This window comes from Nansenia antarctica (genome assembly GCF_963989245.1).
Source record: "Nansenia antarctica genome assembly, chromosome: 1".
NCBI lineage: Eukaryota > Metazoa > Chordata > Actinopteri > Argentiniformes > Microstomatidae > Nansenia > Nansenia antarctica.
In genome coordinates this window covers 15,109,991-15,126,153 of record NC_137674.1, presented here as the reverse complement: position 1 = coordinate 15,126,153, position 16,163 = coordinate 15,109,991, and the positions used below count along the sequence as shown (strand labels likewise).

At 46.1% G+C, this 16,163-nt stretch overlaps 1 protein-coding gene across 1 annotated transcript; it reads left to right on the top strand.

Annotated features, from left to right (window-relative positions):
- The first annotated feature begins 6,056 nt into the window (after positions 1 to 6,056).
- Positions 6,057 to 16,045, top strand: degs1 (delta(4)-desaturase, sphingolipid 1). The gene is made up of 3 exons (XM_080543281.1): positions 6,057 to 6,259; positions 12,572 to 13,314; positions 13,807 to 16,045. Exons 1-3 carry the CDS (start codon positions 6,178 to 6,180, stop codon positions 13,951 to 13,953), a joined length of 972 nt encoding a protein of 323 aa, XP_080399407.1. The 5' UTR covers positions 6,057 to 6,177; the 3' UTR covers positions 13,954 to 16,045.
- Positions 16,046 to 16,163: the final 118 nt, after the last annotated feature.

The following is a 16,163-nucleotide window of genomic DNA, read 5'->3' as shown; positions in this document are numbered from 1 at the left end:
ACACGGCTCAGCCAACATGGGCTGATTGTCAATCCGGCGAAGTGTGAGTTCGGACGGAACACCATCGACTTTCTCGGGCACCGGGTCTCCGCAGAGGGGGTGACCCCCCTCCCCTCGAAGGTGGAAGCTGTCGCTGCTTTCCCGCGCCCCAGCACAATCAGCGAGCTCAAGGGGTTCATCGGGATGGTAACCTTCTACTATCGCTTCCTCCACCACATCGCTCACATCCTGCGGCCTCTGTACGATGCCCAGAAGGGCAAGACTCTGAAGCAGCCGGTGGACTGGACGGCGGAGCGTGTCAAAGCCTTTCAGGACACCAAGGCGGCCCTGGCCCGCGCTGCCATGTTGGCCCACCCCTCGCCCTCGGCACCCACTGCTCTCACCACGGACGCCTCTGACTTTGCTGTGGGAGCGGTGTACGAACAGTGGGTTGGGGACGCCTGGCAGCCTCTTGCATTCTTCAGCCGCCAGCTGTCTCCCAGAGAGCAAAGGTACAGCACATTCGACAGGGAGCTCCTCGGGCTGTGGCTTGCTGTCAGACACTTCCGTTTTTTACTGGAGGGCCGCGAGTTTACGGCCTACGTGGACCACAAGCCACTCACGCACGCCATGTCCAAGGTGGCGGAGCCGTGGTCCGACCGCCAACAGCGCCAGCTCGCCTACATATCCGAGTTCACCACAGACATCCAGCACGTTGCTGGGAAGTCCAACCAGGTCGCGGATTGTCTCTCCAGGGCGGTGGTTGGTGCGGTCCAACTGGGTTTGGACTACGCGCGCATGGCTGCAGACCAGGCCGCCGACCCCGCCGTCCAGGCTCTCAAGTTGTCGGACACAGGACTGCGCCTAGAAGAGGTGGTTTTCGGTGACGCAGGGGCCACGCTCCTGTGCGACGTCTCCATGGGTCAGCCACGACCGGTGGTCCCCGCCAACTGGAGGCGCCCCGCCTTCGAGGCGATACACGGCTTGTCTCACCCTGGTAGGAAACCGTCCTCACGGCTGGTGTCAGAGAAATTCGTCTGGCATGGGCTCAAGAGGGATGTGAGGGCCTGGGTAGACACGTGCATCGCCTGCCAGCGCGCCAAGGTGCATCGACACGTCAAGGCCCCCCTGGAGCAGTTCTCTGTGCCTGAGCGGAGGTTCGATCATGTAAACGTGGACCTGGTAGGGCCGCTGCCCCCCTCGCACGGATACACCTATCTCTTTACCATGGTGGACAGGACGACTCGCTGGCCGGAGGCAGTTCCGCTCTCCTCAACGACAGCCCCCGACCTGGCCCGGGCGTTCATCGCGGTGTGGGTCTCCCGCTACGGCACCCCTGCTGATCTCTCCTCTGACCGTGGCTCACAGTTTACTTCAGAGCTGTGGGCAGCGGTGGCGGAGAATCTGGGGGTCAAGCTCCACCGCACAACCGCCTATCACCCGCAGGCGAACGGGCTCTGTGAGCGTTTCCATCGATCCATGAAGGCCGCCCTTCGAGCCAGCCTCACGGACAGCGACTGGCTTGACAAGCTGCCGTGGGTCATGCTGGGGCTCAGGACAGCGCCTAAGGAGGACCTCCAGTCGTCGTCCGCTGAGCTGGTGTTTGGACAGCCGCTGCGGGTCCCCGGTGACTTCATTCCCAAGGCAACGGAGCCCTGGTCCGCCGCCGCTCAGCGCGCCTCCCTGCTGGACAGCGCCAGGACCTTCGTCCCGGTCCCGACTACGCAGCATGGTGTCCCTACTTCGAGGGTGCCCCCGGAGCTGCACTCAGCGAGGTTCGTTTTCATTCGTCATGATGGCCACAGGACTCCACTACGTCCTCCTTATGACGGGCCTTTCCGTGTCATCGAGGCCGGAGCCAAGAACTTCATGGTTGACATGGGGGGTAGGCCTGAGTGTGTGTCCGTTGATCGCCTCAAACCGGCCCACTTGGACCTTGAACTGCCCCTGGACTTGGCCCTGCCACCGCGCAGAGGCCGGCCTCCAGTCCTACCTCCCCTGCCGCGCCCTGGCCATTCCCCCCTCCGACCCCGACAACCCCCCGCAGCTCGCGAGCCCCCGGTCGTCACTGCCCCCCGTCCTTCCCTGCAGGAGGACGTGATGGGCGATGTCACACCTCCTCCCGCACCTCCTGACTTTACCTACGATCGTAGGGGCCGGGCCATACGCCCTCCTCGCCGTGAGGATTTCCAATATTGAGGTGAACACTGGGGGGGCTGGTGTAGTGACTACATTATGGGTTCATGTTCTCCTCTTACTGTTGGTTGTGTAGTGGGAGGGAACCAGTTCTGGCACTAGGGGCAGAGGGGAGGTTTATTAACGTTGCAACTTCCTGTTTAGACACAACAGTGTTGGTGATCTATTTTCTGGTCCTGTACTGAGAGTACAAGTTGTTATTTTGATTAAACAGTTATCATTACGTTGCCTACGTCTTTCCTTTTTCCTCCGGCACTACAGTATATGAGTCCATAGACTCATATTATAAGTGCTTATATGAGTCCATAGACTCATATTATAAGTGCGTATATGAGTCCATAGACTCATATTATAAGTGCGTATATGAGTCCATAGACTCATATTATAAGTGTGTATATGAGTCCATAGACTCATATTATAAGTGCTTATATGAGTCCATAGACTCATATTATAAGTGCGTATATGAGTCCATAGCAAGATGGCGGCGCGCTACTCAGACGCGCGGCTCGGAGTGGCTTCAACGCTGGTGTTTTTTAGTGTTTTTAGGCCAAGGCAGACCACAGAGAGAAGATTGAGGAATGCTTCCTGAGCAACGACTCCAGGCGGATGTGGCAGGTGGTTCAGCACATGACAAACTTCAGAGCCAACAGGCTCACAGCCGCAGAGGACGACCCCCTGCTGGCGGGAAAGCTGAACACCTTCTACGCCCGGTTCGACGAGGGGCGAACGGAGGTAACCACCAGGGGCGGCGCTAGGGGGTGGCTACTTGGGCTCAAGCCCCGGATGTTTTCTGAAAAGCCCCGAATGTTTTACTTAAAAAAAATAAAAATAAAAATAAAAACTCTCGTGAGTAACGTGCAGTACCGGAGTCCAACAGAGAGGCAGCAGCTGCGCGACATTAGCCTGCGTACTGCGTAGCCTGCCCTGCCCTGAAGAAGAAGTGATCTCATTCAGTGCCTGACTTGCAAAATTGTAAGGATGGATATCCCAAAGTTGTTTTCAACAAAACAAGCGCCAAGAACTGTTGCAGCAGCAGTATCAGCAGCTGACAACAATAACATCACCAGCAGTGATGACATAGATGATGTTTCAGGTTTGTGAATCTTATTAGAAAGGTGACTGACTCACTGACACTACTTTTCCGGTTTGCTAATGCTAGCTGGCTATCATAACATAACGTTATGTTATAATGAAAATGAAACATAGCAAGGTACTGTTACGGTACATGGTAAGAAATCAAACAAAGGATAATACTTATACAAATAAAGTGAATAACAGGCTGATAGTCTTTGATATCTGCACTCTGGTTGACTGAGTAACAAGTGAAAAAGAATGATGTAACGTTAATGTTACAGCTAGTAAACATGGAGTAACCACATTAAGTATGCCCTTATGGTAGTATGTATGTATACAGAACATGACTCAAATCTATCCTAAGATGTAACGCTAACTAACTAAGTTTGTTTAATGTCCCAGGGGGGATTTGATTTCACAGTACTATACACAGGCCAACAATACATGTAATATATCGTCATATAACACAGGACAAGACAATCAATACAATATAAGTGGTGAGCACAGAGTCTGCCCTGATATACATACTGTAACATAACTAGCCTCAGCCCATCAATTATGTAATTCTATACAAATATAAATGATGGTGACTGACAGGGGGAGCTACGTGTGCTGACCTCCCTCTGTGCCCAGAACCACCACAATTAGTTTGCTTCATTAAAGGGTGTGAATGTATATGTGTTCTCCAGTGCCTTTTGTCCGCTTTAAGGTGGTGGTAAGTTGAAGGTTGAAGGCAAAATTTTCCGGCGCACTCCGCGCGCACATTATATTCTCCCTCTGGGCTAAGCCCCGGATCTCCTGCGATCCTAAATCCGCCCCTGGTAACCACAACACAAACACCACTCTCTCAAGCTCTCAGCAGCCTCACCCTCACATAGCATGAAGTGAGACGCGTGCTGAAGGCGGTGGACCCCAGGAAAGCCTCGGGGCCGGATGGCGTCCTGGGACGGGTGCTGAGGGACTGCGCCGACCAGCTGGCCGGGGTTTTCACCAACATCTTCAACCAGTCCCTGTCCCAGGCCACCATCCCACCCTGCCTGAAAACCTCAACTATCATCCCAGTCCCGAAGAAAAGCACGGTGAGCTGCCTAAACGACTACCGCCCGGTGGCACTCACACCAATCATCATGAAGTGCTTCGAGAAACTAGTCCGGGCCCACATACTCACACGCCTCCCGCCCAACCTGGATCCATACCAGTTCGCCTACAGAGCCCACAGGTCCACAGAGGACACCATCGCGACGACTCTCCACGCCACTCTATCCCACCTGGAGAGGGGAAACAGCTACGCGAGACTGCTCTTTGTGGACTTCAGCTCCGCCTTCAACACCATCCTTCCAGACAGGCTAGTGACCAAACTACTAGACCTGGGTCTATCACACTCTATATGTGCATGGATCAAGGACTTCCTGACCGACCGCCCCCAGAGGGTGCGGGTGGGCCCCCACACCTCCACAGCCCTCAGACTCAGCACTGGGTCCCCCCAGGGCTGCGTGCTAAGCCCCATCCTCTACAACCTCTACACCTACGACTTCACCCCCGTCCACCCCAGCAACTCCATCGTAAAGTTTGCAGACGACACCACCGTGGTGGGATGCATCTCGGGGGGGGACGAGGCGGCGTACAGGGATGAGGTAGAGCAACTGAGCAAGCTGTGCAAGGTTAACAACCTGCTGCTGAACAAGTCAAAGACCCAGGAAATCATCGTAGACTTCAGGAGGAAAAAGTCCGAGATCCAGCCCCTGCTCATCGACGGAGAGAGCGTGGAGAGAGTCTCAACCCTCCGATTCCTGGGGGTGCACATGCAGGATGACCTGACCTGGAAGGACAACACAAAAGCCACCATCAAGAAGGCACAACAGCGGCTATACATCCTGAGAGTCCTCAGGAAGGAACACAGCAAGCAGGAGATACTGGTGACCTTCTACCGCGGCGCAGTGGAGAGCATCCTTACCTACGGCATCTGCAACTGGTTCTCCAGCTGCACAACCGCGGAGAGAAATGCGCTACAGAGAGTCGTGAGAACAGCCCAGAAGATCACCGGCGCCCCCCTCCCCTCTCTGGAAGAGCTGTACAACACGCTGTCTCAGGAAGGCCTCCAAGATCTCCAGGGACCCAACCCACCCTGGGTACGAACACTTTACCCGGCTGCCCTCGAAAAGGCGGTTCAGGACCTTGGCCGCAAGGACAAACAGACTGAAGAACAGCTTCTACCACAGGGCCGTCCAGGCCCTGAACACAGCAAAGACCTAGGTTCTGGGCCCTGGACAGTCTGGACGGATTGATGGCAGCTGCTGGACTGAAAAAAATCAGGTGTAGTGCTGAGGCACAAATATGTACATTTCACGCCTGCAAACTGCGACACTTTAAATAAATGTGCAATAACACTATGTGCAATATGACAACCCTAGTCGTCTATCTGTACAGTATAGTATAGTGGATAGTGTACATAGCCTTTATTTATGTAAACCAGCGCCTTCCCTTCTTTTTTAATTTTTTTAAAGTGTTTTTTTTTCTTTCCTAACACCAGGGGAGCCACCCCTCCTAAATTTCGTTGTTTGGTACCTGTACTGTAGCAATGACAATAAAGACCATTCATTCATAGACTCATATTATAAGTGCTTATATGAGTCCATAGACTCATATTATAAGTGCTTATATGAGTCCATAGACTCATATTATAAGTGCTTATATGAGTCCATAGACTCCATATAAGGAGAAAGTAGGCGGGGGGATAGAAAGTTCCACCCCTCAGTCACTCAGGGCATGACCAGACACACACATCAGTGTTTGTAGTGTGAGAGAGAGGCCGTTAGGTAACTGGGTGTTTTGGGGGGGTGAATTCAGTCTCTAGTCAGATACTTTAGATAAGTACATTTTAGAAACCAAAGAGAGCATTTTAAAGAGAGAATTTTAAAGAGAGAAACTATGGGGAACCGGGTGGCCCGTGAGGACTACGAGTGGGTTTACACAGAGCAGCCCCACGCCGACAGGAGGAAAGAGATTTTGGGTGAGCGACTTTTTCCTCTTTTCCCCGTTTGCTAGTTAGTTAGCACGGGTTAGATGAGTAGTTAGCTTGTCATTCACTCGTTAGCTTAGTGTTCTCGCTGGCAAGCCCTTATCTCATTCATTTAATGTAGCCCTGCGTTGTGGCTGTCTGGTTGACATTTTGTCTAATGTTAGTTTGATAAAAATCGGACAAGCTAATGGTAATAATGGCTATCTATCTATCTATCTATCTAACGGTATGGCTATTTCAGCTAGCTAGGCCATCTCTGTTCGCTAGTCAGGAAGGGTGTAGACAGACAAGTAGCCAAGTTACCAATCATCTAAGTCCCCCACTATATATTTAAGACAGTTTCTAGACTACGACCACATCTGTTTCCTTGCCATTTGTTTAATGTTTATTATGTTAGCATCATTCAGCATCATATCGGCAATGACGTCGCTTGTGGAAACCGTTAACCCTCCAGCCATGACACAGACCTGGCCTGCCACTCCCAGGCAGATCGCGACGTTAGAATTATAAGGTTCTATCTCCATTTTTGTTACATAATCTGATCCATTAGGTGTTTATTAATGCCTGTGTGGTGTTATTTTTTTTAAATGTTGGACATTTTCGAGTTAGTAATTCATAAAATACAAAGGTTCCATCTCACAGAACATAATGGAATGTAAAAACTTTGACGCTCAATATCTCTGAACTGCCCTAAACGGAGATAGAACCGTATCTTTCTAAGGTCACGAGATGTTAGTCTGTCATGTACTTATGCAGAGAGGTTTATTAAGATGAGATTAATGTTATTATTGGCCCTGCTTCAGTCCAACTATTGTTATTGCGCATAGTATTATTTTTTAGTGGGTTTCAGAAAGGAGAACCTGCAGAATTCTTAGAATGATTACACAACCATGAATTGCACTTGGCTACCAGACCTACCCCACTAAAACCGCTTTCAACCAACCAACCAACCAACCAACCAACCCTCTACCCCCACTGCACTGAACTACCCCCCCAGCCTCATCCTATCTCTCTCTCTCTCTCTCTCTCTCTCTCTCTCTCTCTCTCTCTCTCTCTCTCTCTCTGTCTCTGTCTCTGTCTCTGTCTCTGTCTCTGTCTCTGTCTCTGTCTCTGTCTCTGTGTCTGTGTCTGTGTCTGTGTCTGTCTGTCAAACTTTTTTTTTCTACTACCAAAATGATGAAATGAAACTATGTAGGCTATGTGTTTTGGTATCATAAATTCGACTAGTCACTGGAAGTATTGTTGGGAGTGGATCTGAGAGAGCGAAGCTTCATTCGTTCCATTCGGCCTTTATGCTGAAGCACTCTGTCAACGCTGCAAGGCAACAACTGCTTTTGAGTCGTTGTCCATACTGGTTTTGGTATGGTTTCTTGTGAACTCTCTTCACGCACAGATGCATTATCTAAGTAGTTTGATAATAAGGCCAGATAGGCTAAGATTTAGGTCACGAAGGTGGAGGTTGCATGTGTCAGCCAGTCACTTCTTAATAATAGATTAGAAATAACAATAATAGGAAAAGTACATAGTTACATCATGCTAACACCCCCCTGTCTATATACCCCCCTGTGAATAGGCCATATAGGGTATATACGTTTACATAACAGATACATTCTCAGATTCCTACCGATTACATATCCCCTCTATTTATATCCCCCTATTTATGTCTCATTCTTCTTTTTTTATTATCTTAGGACTGTGTTTTATTATCTTAGGACTGTGTTTGATTGTTAGCACCTAGGGTTTGCATTTCAATTTCGTTGTACCTGTACAATGACAATAAAGATCATTCATTCATTCATTCATTCATTCATCCATTAACCAGCCTGTGGCCACCCAGGGCCGGGGGATGCAGTTGGGCCTCCAGGGTGCTCATGACAGTCACATGGTACTGTGTAACAAAGAACAAAGATAACGGGTGTAGCCCACCTTGCTGACAGAAGTTTCCTACTGTAACTAGACAACTAGAGGCACACAAGCTGATCTCTATATGTTAGGGTTCCCCTATAGTATGGTCAACTTGGCACCCACAGTTTTGGTAGGTCTAGGTTTTGTACTTCGAGGCACACTATATAAGGTAGGCATACTGGCTTTAGTTACTTTAGTAACTGAGACACCAGAGGCCTACTACATGGCCATCCTTTGAGGTAAAGAGGACCCCTCTGATAAGAAGTGGGCTTCTGTATGTATTGTCCTCTTGTCATGGATGACATGGGAGGTTGAATTAGTTTTCTGTGAGCTTCTTGTTCCCTAATGTAATTTTTTCAACGTTAACATAACAGACACTTAAGGTAATTGGTGAATGTAAAGTCCTCCCATTGTGCTGAGACTTGGCCCTGACGATGTCATAAAGAACTCATTGACAGGAGAAACGTCCCATGGCTGAATAATTAATGTGTGCCCGCCCTGCTGCCGTGTGTTACAGCAGTATCAGAAGGCACAAGGGGACACTACTACCAGTCCAGCCCTCCAGACATGGGCAGCTAGTATTCCAGTGTAGTGCTGGGTTTTCAGTTGTGAAACGGAGGAGTTATGATTCATGGAATCTTTCCTGAGCTCAGACTCGCCCGCGGGCTTGTGTAGACCTATCGCTCGCGATTCATTTGGAAGCCATAAAGCAGGGGTCGGCAATAGGCGGCCCGCGGGCCATTGCTGGCCCATCACCAATAATATTTGGCCCAGCAGAATATTTGGAGAATCCACTTTTTTTTTTTTTTTTTTTTTTTTTTTTTTTACAATATCCGACCGACAGTCCCACATATAGCGCCTATAATGTCCGAATAGAGAATCTACCTCCACCTGAATAATGCTTATTGTACTTTTATCCATGTTGAGAGTGAATGACACAGGGACAGATAATCAGGCAGCGGGGTGCACCGAAGCGCACTGACGCTGAACCCCTCATAGTGAATCATAAGTAGGTGGACAACGTGTAGTGCTGAAATAGCCGTGTGTGGTTTGAAAAAAATAACACCAGCTCAGTAAATAATTCAAACGTAATGTTTACGTATATGTGACTGCAACACACATATGAACAGTAACAAAGCAAATTCAGTTTAATATTCTGAAAAACATTGACAACAAAATCGGTGAAAAAAAGAAAAGAAAGAAAAGTAATCCGCTTATGCGAGGGGTGGTGGTGCATAGGCCTATGCTCCTGAAAAGACAGAGCAAACACGCTATTAGGGATAATAATTACAATGAGCCATTCATTCAAAATATACAAAATACAATTAGGTTATTAAATACAATAACGACAGGCTTGGTACTCACTTAATGTGAAAAGTGGCATCTCCCATCGGTCAGTATTTGCTTGATATCTGGTTATATGGACGTCACTTTAATCCGCAGGCAGTTCTCAAGGTTTTTTTTGCATCAATCGATTCCTCTCGTGCGTCTTTATCACATTCATTGAGGAAAAGGACGACTCGCATGTAAAGAAAGGGAACATTGTGAGCACGGAAGATGTGAGTCTCACAACGGCTTTGCGTTGATGAAACCAGGTAGGATGAACATTATAGTTCGCTGTCCATTCCTCTTTAAATGCCCTGTTTTCACCGTCAACTTTCCTCTTTACACCTTTGGAGAGTGACATGATGTTTCTCTTGCTAGTTAGCAGGTTAAATGTTTAGCTAACTTCACCCGGCAGGCAAACAACCAATCCAATAATAATGTGACCTTGTCTGGGAGGAGGGGGGAATCATTCAGAATGAAAGTATGTTAAATAATTATTAGAATAAGCTAGGCTGCGCTACATCGTCAGTCCACACATTTATTATTCAAAACTATGGAAAAGGGTGAAACTACGTTTCAACGTTGTTGAGAATCACAACACAAACTTGCTAGTCAAGCCAAAATACTGCAACGTAATGGATTGGACTGCTACCTAGTTAACTACAACACTACTTTACATTGTTACCTAGTTAACTACAACACTACTTTACATTGTTACCTAGTTAACTACAACACTACTTTACATTGTTACCTAGTTAACTACAACACTACTTTACATTGTTACCTAGTTAACTAGAACACTACTTTACATTGTTACCTAGTTAACTACAACACTACTTTACATTGTTACCTAGTTAACTACAACACTACTTTACATTGTTAGCAGGCTCACAAAACAAGCTGTGTTAGTTGACTAGCGATGTGTACATTTTTCGAAAGAAAAGTCAAAGCATTAGAATGTGTCACATTTTTTAACAATCAATTACTTATGAATGAATTAATGGAATGAATGAATGGTCTTTATTGTCATTGCTACAGTACAGGTACCCAACAACGAAATTTAGGAGGGGTGGCTCCCCTGGTGTTAGGAAAAAAAAAAAAAAAAAAAAAAAAAAAGTTCGGGCCCGCCATCTAGTGGCTCAAAAAAAAATTGGCCCGAGGCCAAACCTAATTGCCGACCCCTGCCATAAAGCATTCATGCATGCATTTTTAAATGCAAATTTAAAGGAGGTTTTTAAGGAGCACTTTGAGCTGCAATGTTTGCAGGAAAAGTGCTATACAAATAAAAGTTATTATTATTATTATATTACCATTAGTTTTTATGTAATTTATTTTATAGTAATTTATTCATGCAAGTCAGAGACCCTATAAAAACCGATATTAATTCCAAAATTACAACTATTATCCTTGCATGAGGACTTGTTGAGGACATTTTAGCATTTTATGTGTATTTTAAACCCCCAGCCATGTTAACTTCAGTTGAGGTGTATTGATCAAAGTTAACTTCAGTCCACGACTAGTGACTACACTACTATCGTCAGCGTAAAACATCCTGAGTAGGTGTTGTGTACCTGGATAGGTGACTGGATTATCAGCATGCATTGTTGACTGTTGACTCTCAGGGCATTTGCAGTCGTGTTGTAATGATGACGTAGTCATGGATAAAAGCATACTAAATATAAAAAATGTAAATGTACATCAATATGCTAAGTCTGTATGGTCTAAAGTTACACAGATTAATAACGTGTCGGCTTAGGCTACATGTCATATCTTGGATGAAGACGTAATGAGGAGATTGATCGGGACTGTGGGAGTTGACATTACTACCGAATGAAAATGACAGAATTTCTATAATTTTACGGTACTGTTTCAATTATATCTGATACCATTTTCTGGGTCTACCAGTATGTGCAAGCCCAGTGTACTTGAATACACGGTTCCATGTGGCCAGAGATTCTTTTGCGAGACGTTGAGAAAAGGCATGTTTAGCTGGAGATCAGATCGGCTCCAAAATTGTGTTTCGTTATCGTGTAGCCATACCCTTATTTGCCTGCCATGCAGATTGCTGATGGTTTCCCCATTCCCTTGTGCTCAGAAAGTCAACAGCCCTTTGCTTGTGTCCAAAACGTTATGTCAACTCTGTTGCCGCAGCCACAGGATTTGCCTGAAAGGGAAGTTTCGCAAGTGGTCAGTGGGGGAGAGAATGTATGTGAGGGTAGTGAACTCAACATAAATACCCCCTTTCCTCATTTCCATCAACTGGTGAGATAAGAGGAAGGTGAACAGTAAGGCTTATTTGCATTGTTTGGTGGTGTTTACTATTCCACAGACAATGGGAAGTCCTGCAATGTGAAACCCTCTCCAATTTAGGCTTAGTCTAGTCATGTGACTGTTTTTTAATCCTGTTAGAGCAGTGGTTCTCAAACCTCTCCTCGGGGACCACCAGCCGTTCCACATATTTGATCTGTTCCACCACCAGCACACCTGATTCAACTAATCAAGTACAAACCATAATTGCTTTGCACTTGATTAGTTGAATCAGGTGTGCTGGTGGTGGAACAGATCAAATATGTGGAACGGCTGGTGGTCCCCGAGGAGAGGTTTGAGAACCACTGTGTTAGAGGTTGCAAACCCAATCTTACACCCAGTAAACTACTTTTGAATTAACCTTTTAATTCGTTAGTGATAATGTTCTCAATAGTAATGACAATTATTTAGATCATGACTCCCACTCAGTGTTTTATTAGCAAAAGAAGATGGATCTGGTAGGCTTATTTTCTAGTTATTTCTTAGTGCGAGTTAACCTCTGAGCCCATTCTAGGTCATATATTAGATTGGAAACAATGGGGATTGAGGGCTTGCAAACGGCACAGGTTACAAATGGAAAGAGATAATGAGGCTAGCCTAAGTAGCCTCTATATCAAATGATCTCAATCATTTTAAGTTCTGCATTGGGGTTACAAAGAAGGGAGTTAGTTGTGTGTCACGAAGTGGCTTTGAATATTTGTTCAGTGATATTTCACATTTATGTATATTTGAAGACAAACTAAAATTGTATTCTTCCTCCAACAGCAAAGTACCCAGAGATAAAGACCCTGATGGGACCTGACCTGAGGCTGAAGTGGGTTGTTTGCATGATGGTAACCATCCAGTTCTTAGCTTTTTACCTGGTCAAAGACCTGGACTGGAAATGGGTCCTGTTCTGGACTTATGCTTTTGGCAGCTGTATCAACCACTCCATGACCCTGGCCATCCATGAGATCTCCCACAATACAGCTTTCGGTAACAACCGGGCCATGTGGAACCGCTGGTTCGCCATGTTTGCCAACCTGCCCATCGGGCTGCCGTACTCCGCCTCCTTCAAGCGTTACCACCTGGACCACCACCGCTACCTAGGAGGGGACGGCGTGGATGTGGACATCCCCACAGAATTCGAGGGCTGGTTCTTCTGCACGCGCTTACGCAAGTGTGTCTGGATCATGCTGCAGCCCCTGTTCTATGCCATACGCCCTCTCTACATCAACCCCAAGCCCATCACCCACCTGGAAGTGTGGAACACGGCTGTGCAGCTCTCCTTCAACGTGCTCCTCTACTGGCTGGGGGGGGCCAAGCCTGTGGTCTACATGCTGGCGGGCTCCATGCTGGGAATGGGCCTCCACCCCATCTCTGGCCACTTCATCGCTGAGCACTACATGTTCCTCAAGGGCCACGAGACCTACTCCTACTACGGCTCGCTCAACCTGCTCACCTTCAACGTGGGCTACCACAACGAGCACCATGACTTCCCCAGCATCCCAGGACGCAGGCTGCCCCAGGTAGGGTGTGGGAACTAGGGGCTGGTGGGGGAGGATGAAGTGAAGAATGAAGAATGTCTATTTGACTTCCGATGGGGCTCGTTCTTCTGACATAACAGCTTGGGCCTTGTAATAGATTTGATTTGCATCCTCCTTTTTGTACAACTGTAACTGCCCATCATGAAAATCTAGAGCTCTTTCAAAGGCAAGGACTTAAAAATTAGACATAGTATTCCGAGGGTCAAGGTGTAGCCTATCTTTCTCAAAGGTTTCCATATAACCTTGTGCTCAGTTTTTCTTGCTGAGGTAAAGATTTTGGTTTATGGGAAAATATGTTGCATCATGAGTATATTCTTATCTGAGTCAGGACAGTTGGAATGTGCAAGAACAGACTTTACTCTGTACCAATAAGGAGTGGTGACATCAACTTGCTCAATTGAGTCATGCTTGAGCTTAAGTGGCATAAGTAGTTAAGTGGCATAATGTTTGTTTGTTTTTCCCTTTGCAACCTAGGTGAAGAAAATAGCAGCCGAGTACTATGATGACCTACCGCACTACACGTCTTGGATGAAGGTGTTGTATGACTTCATTATGGACGACCAGCTCAGCCCGTACTCTCGTGTTAAGAGGAGGCTTAAAGGAGAGGTGAAGCTGGAGTAGGTCTGTTCTGGGCCTTCTGTCTGAAACCACACTGACCCACCAAACACCAGCCCCTTCACAAAACCTTTAACACCCTTGAAAATATTAACACACTGCACAGATGTGTGTTTGTGTGCGTGCAAAATATGTGTACACCAATGTGTATCCCCCCGTCCCCTCCTCTGCATTTGACTTCTCCCCACCAGAAACAATTCCAGCCATTATTGTAATTCCTTCAAAGCCATTGTTAAAGAAAAATACAACTGTCAAGTACTCCCATTGTACTTGTGTTACATAGCAAGAGTCTGATGAAACTGTATAGTTTAACATTTATTCCATGATTAATTGATATGTTGAATCAAGAATTTAAACTTGATTGATGAGTTTGCTGACAGTGAATGTGTACAATATTTAAACTGTTTTATAGAGGTTTGTAACACTGTGTAGCATATGTGACACGGTCTGGTCATTTGGGCCTCAAGTCGGCAACCAATCAAAAGGTTCAGACATTTATTTTGAAACACGGAAATACACGTCAGCGTTGTTGAAAATCACAACACAAACTCGCTAGTCAAGCCAAAATACTGCAATGCAATGGATTGGGTGAGTAATCCCCACTGCCACCTAGTTAACTAGAACACTACTTTACATTGTTAGCAGGCTCACAAAACAAGCTGTGTTAGTTGATTAGCGAGTGTGTCGTTGATTTTCAACAACGCTGAAATGTTTTTACATTTTTCGAAAGAAAAGTCAGAACATTAAATCAGATGCCGAATTGCGGACCAATTGACCAGTGCTACTGAGCTGCAATTGCTGTGTAAACCAGATATCATGTCTTTTTAAGTTTTATTGGAAAGAGTAGGATACCTACTCTTGCACCAGTAAATTCTATGGGAAGTATAGCTCATCACTTAAGTGTATAGTGTACAGTAACTCTTCTTAGTTACTGTATAAGTGTAATGACCTAAATTCCATGCAAGGTAAATGAACCTGAGTTCATATTCCCTCCTTGTCTGCAAAATAGTGAGTGCTTTCTACTTACTTGCAACTTCACTTTCCACATTCTTGAGCTGAGGTTATTTTAGCTAATTGTATTGTGCCTGGCTGCCAACACCTTAGTTCAACTGCATTGATAGTCGTCAACACTGATCTTGTGCAGTTTTTCTGCTCTAGTTAAATTGAGTTTGAGTTAATGCAATGTTGAGAGGAAATGGGATTTGGTCATATCAAGGTGAGACTAGATGAAATGTTATTTTCACTTTTTTTGTAAAATGTATAGACCAAATGTGGCCTTGAATCTGTAATGCAGGCGATACGTTGATATCACATGATGCTGGAAGTAGAAACAAGGAAGGGTTGAACCATTAGGCTTACCTCTGCACAAACACCAACTGTGTCTGGTCACCAACCAACATATTTTGAGCGTTTCAGACAGCTACTGCTGGCAGGTAGGCTGGTTCAACGTGTTGACAATAACAATGCAGTTTTAAAATGTTAACCGTTTTATTTGCTTACAGCTTTTAAAGGCCAAATGAACCTGAAACCAAATACAGATACACATATTATATATATATATATATATATATGTGGTCCTTCAAGAGGCTTTGGTTACATGTGATTCTGAAGTCTGATATCAAAACTGTGTCCTTAATATTTGCAAAGTCATGCAGTATGTAGCCTAATTGGTGAGATAAGATAATAGGCTTGCTTGTGGTGAATATCTAAAGAACAAGGCCACACTGACATTGAGTCTTAATATCCACTATTATTTGTCACTTTAAAATGTCTACCTCTGATAAGACCCAGTTGGTATATTATCTAAACCATTGATGTGGCTAGATTGTGTCCTAGGGGAGTGAGAGCTTGGCCTCTGGTACAGGGTAGAGAAGGAGCTGAGTTACATCCAGGCTAAATGTTACGTCAGTATTAAACCCAGGCTGGGCTCAAGCTGGAGCGGTCCTCAGCTGAGATCCCTTCAGCCAGTCATGTTTGGCTTATTAGACTAAGGTCAAAAACATAATAAAAAGGGTCAAACCAAGCCTGACTGTTACAGGTTCATCTGCTTCACCTGCCTATTGCTTTACTGCATCGAGATGATTTTAATAAATTAATACAATTACGTTTGTCTGGTAATGTCATGTGTGGGTAATTGGGTGGATGTCAAGTGTGAACACTACTGTCATTAGCAGCTTAGAGCAATATTGACTAGTATTGCGCTGAGCTCTTGATTA

Excerpts from the sequence above, each read along its gene's own strand:
- degs1 (XM_080543281.1), top strand. The coding sequence starts at position 6,178 with ATGGGGAACCGGGTGGCCCGTGAGGACTACGAGTGGGTTTACACAGAG. Across the intron at positions 6,260-12,571 it reads CAGGAGGAAAGAGATTTTGG|CAAAGTACCCAGAGATAAAG; the intron begins GTGAGCGACTTT and ends TTCCTCCAACAG. Across the intron at positions 13,315-13,806 it reads CAGGACGCAGGCTGCCCCAG|GTGAAGAAAATAGCAGCCGA; the intron begins GTAGGGTGTGGG and ends TTTGCAACCTAG.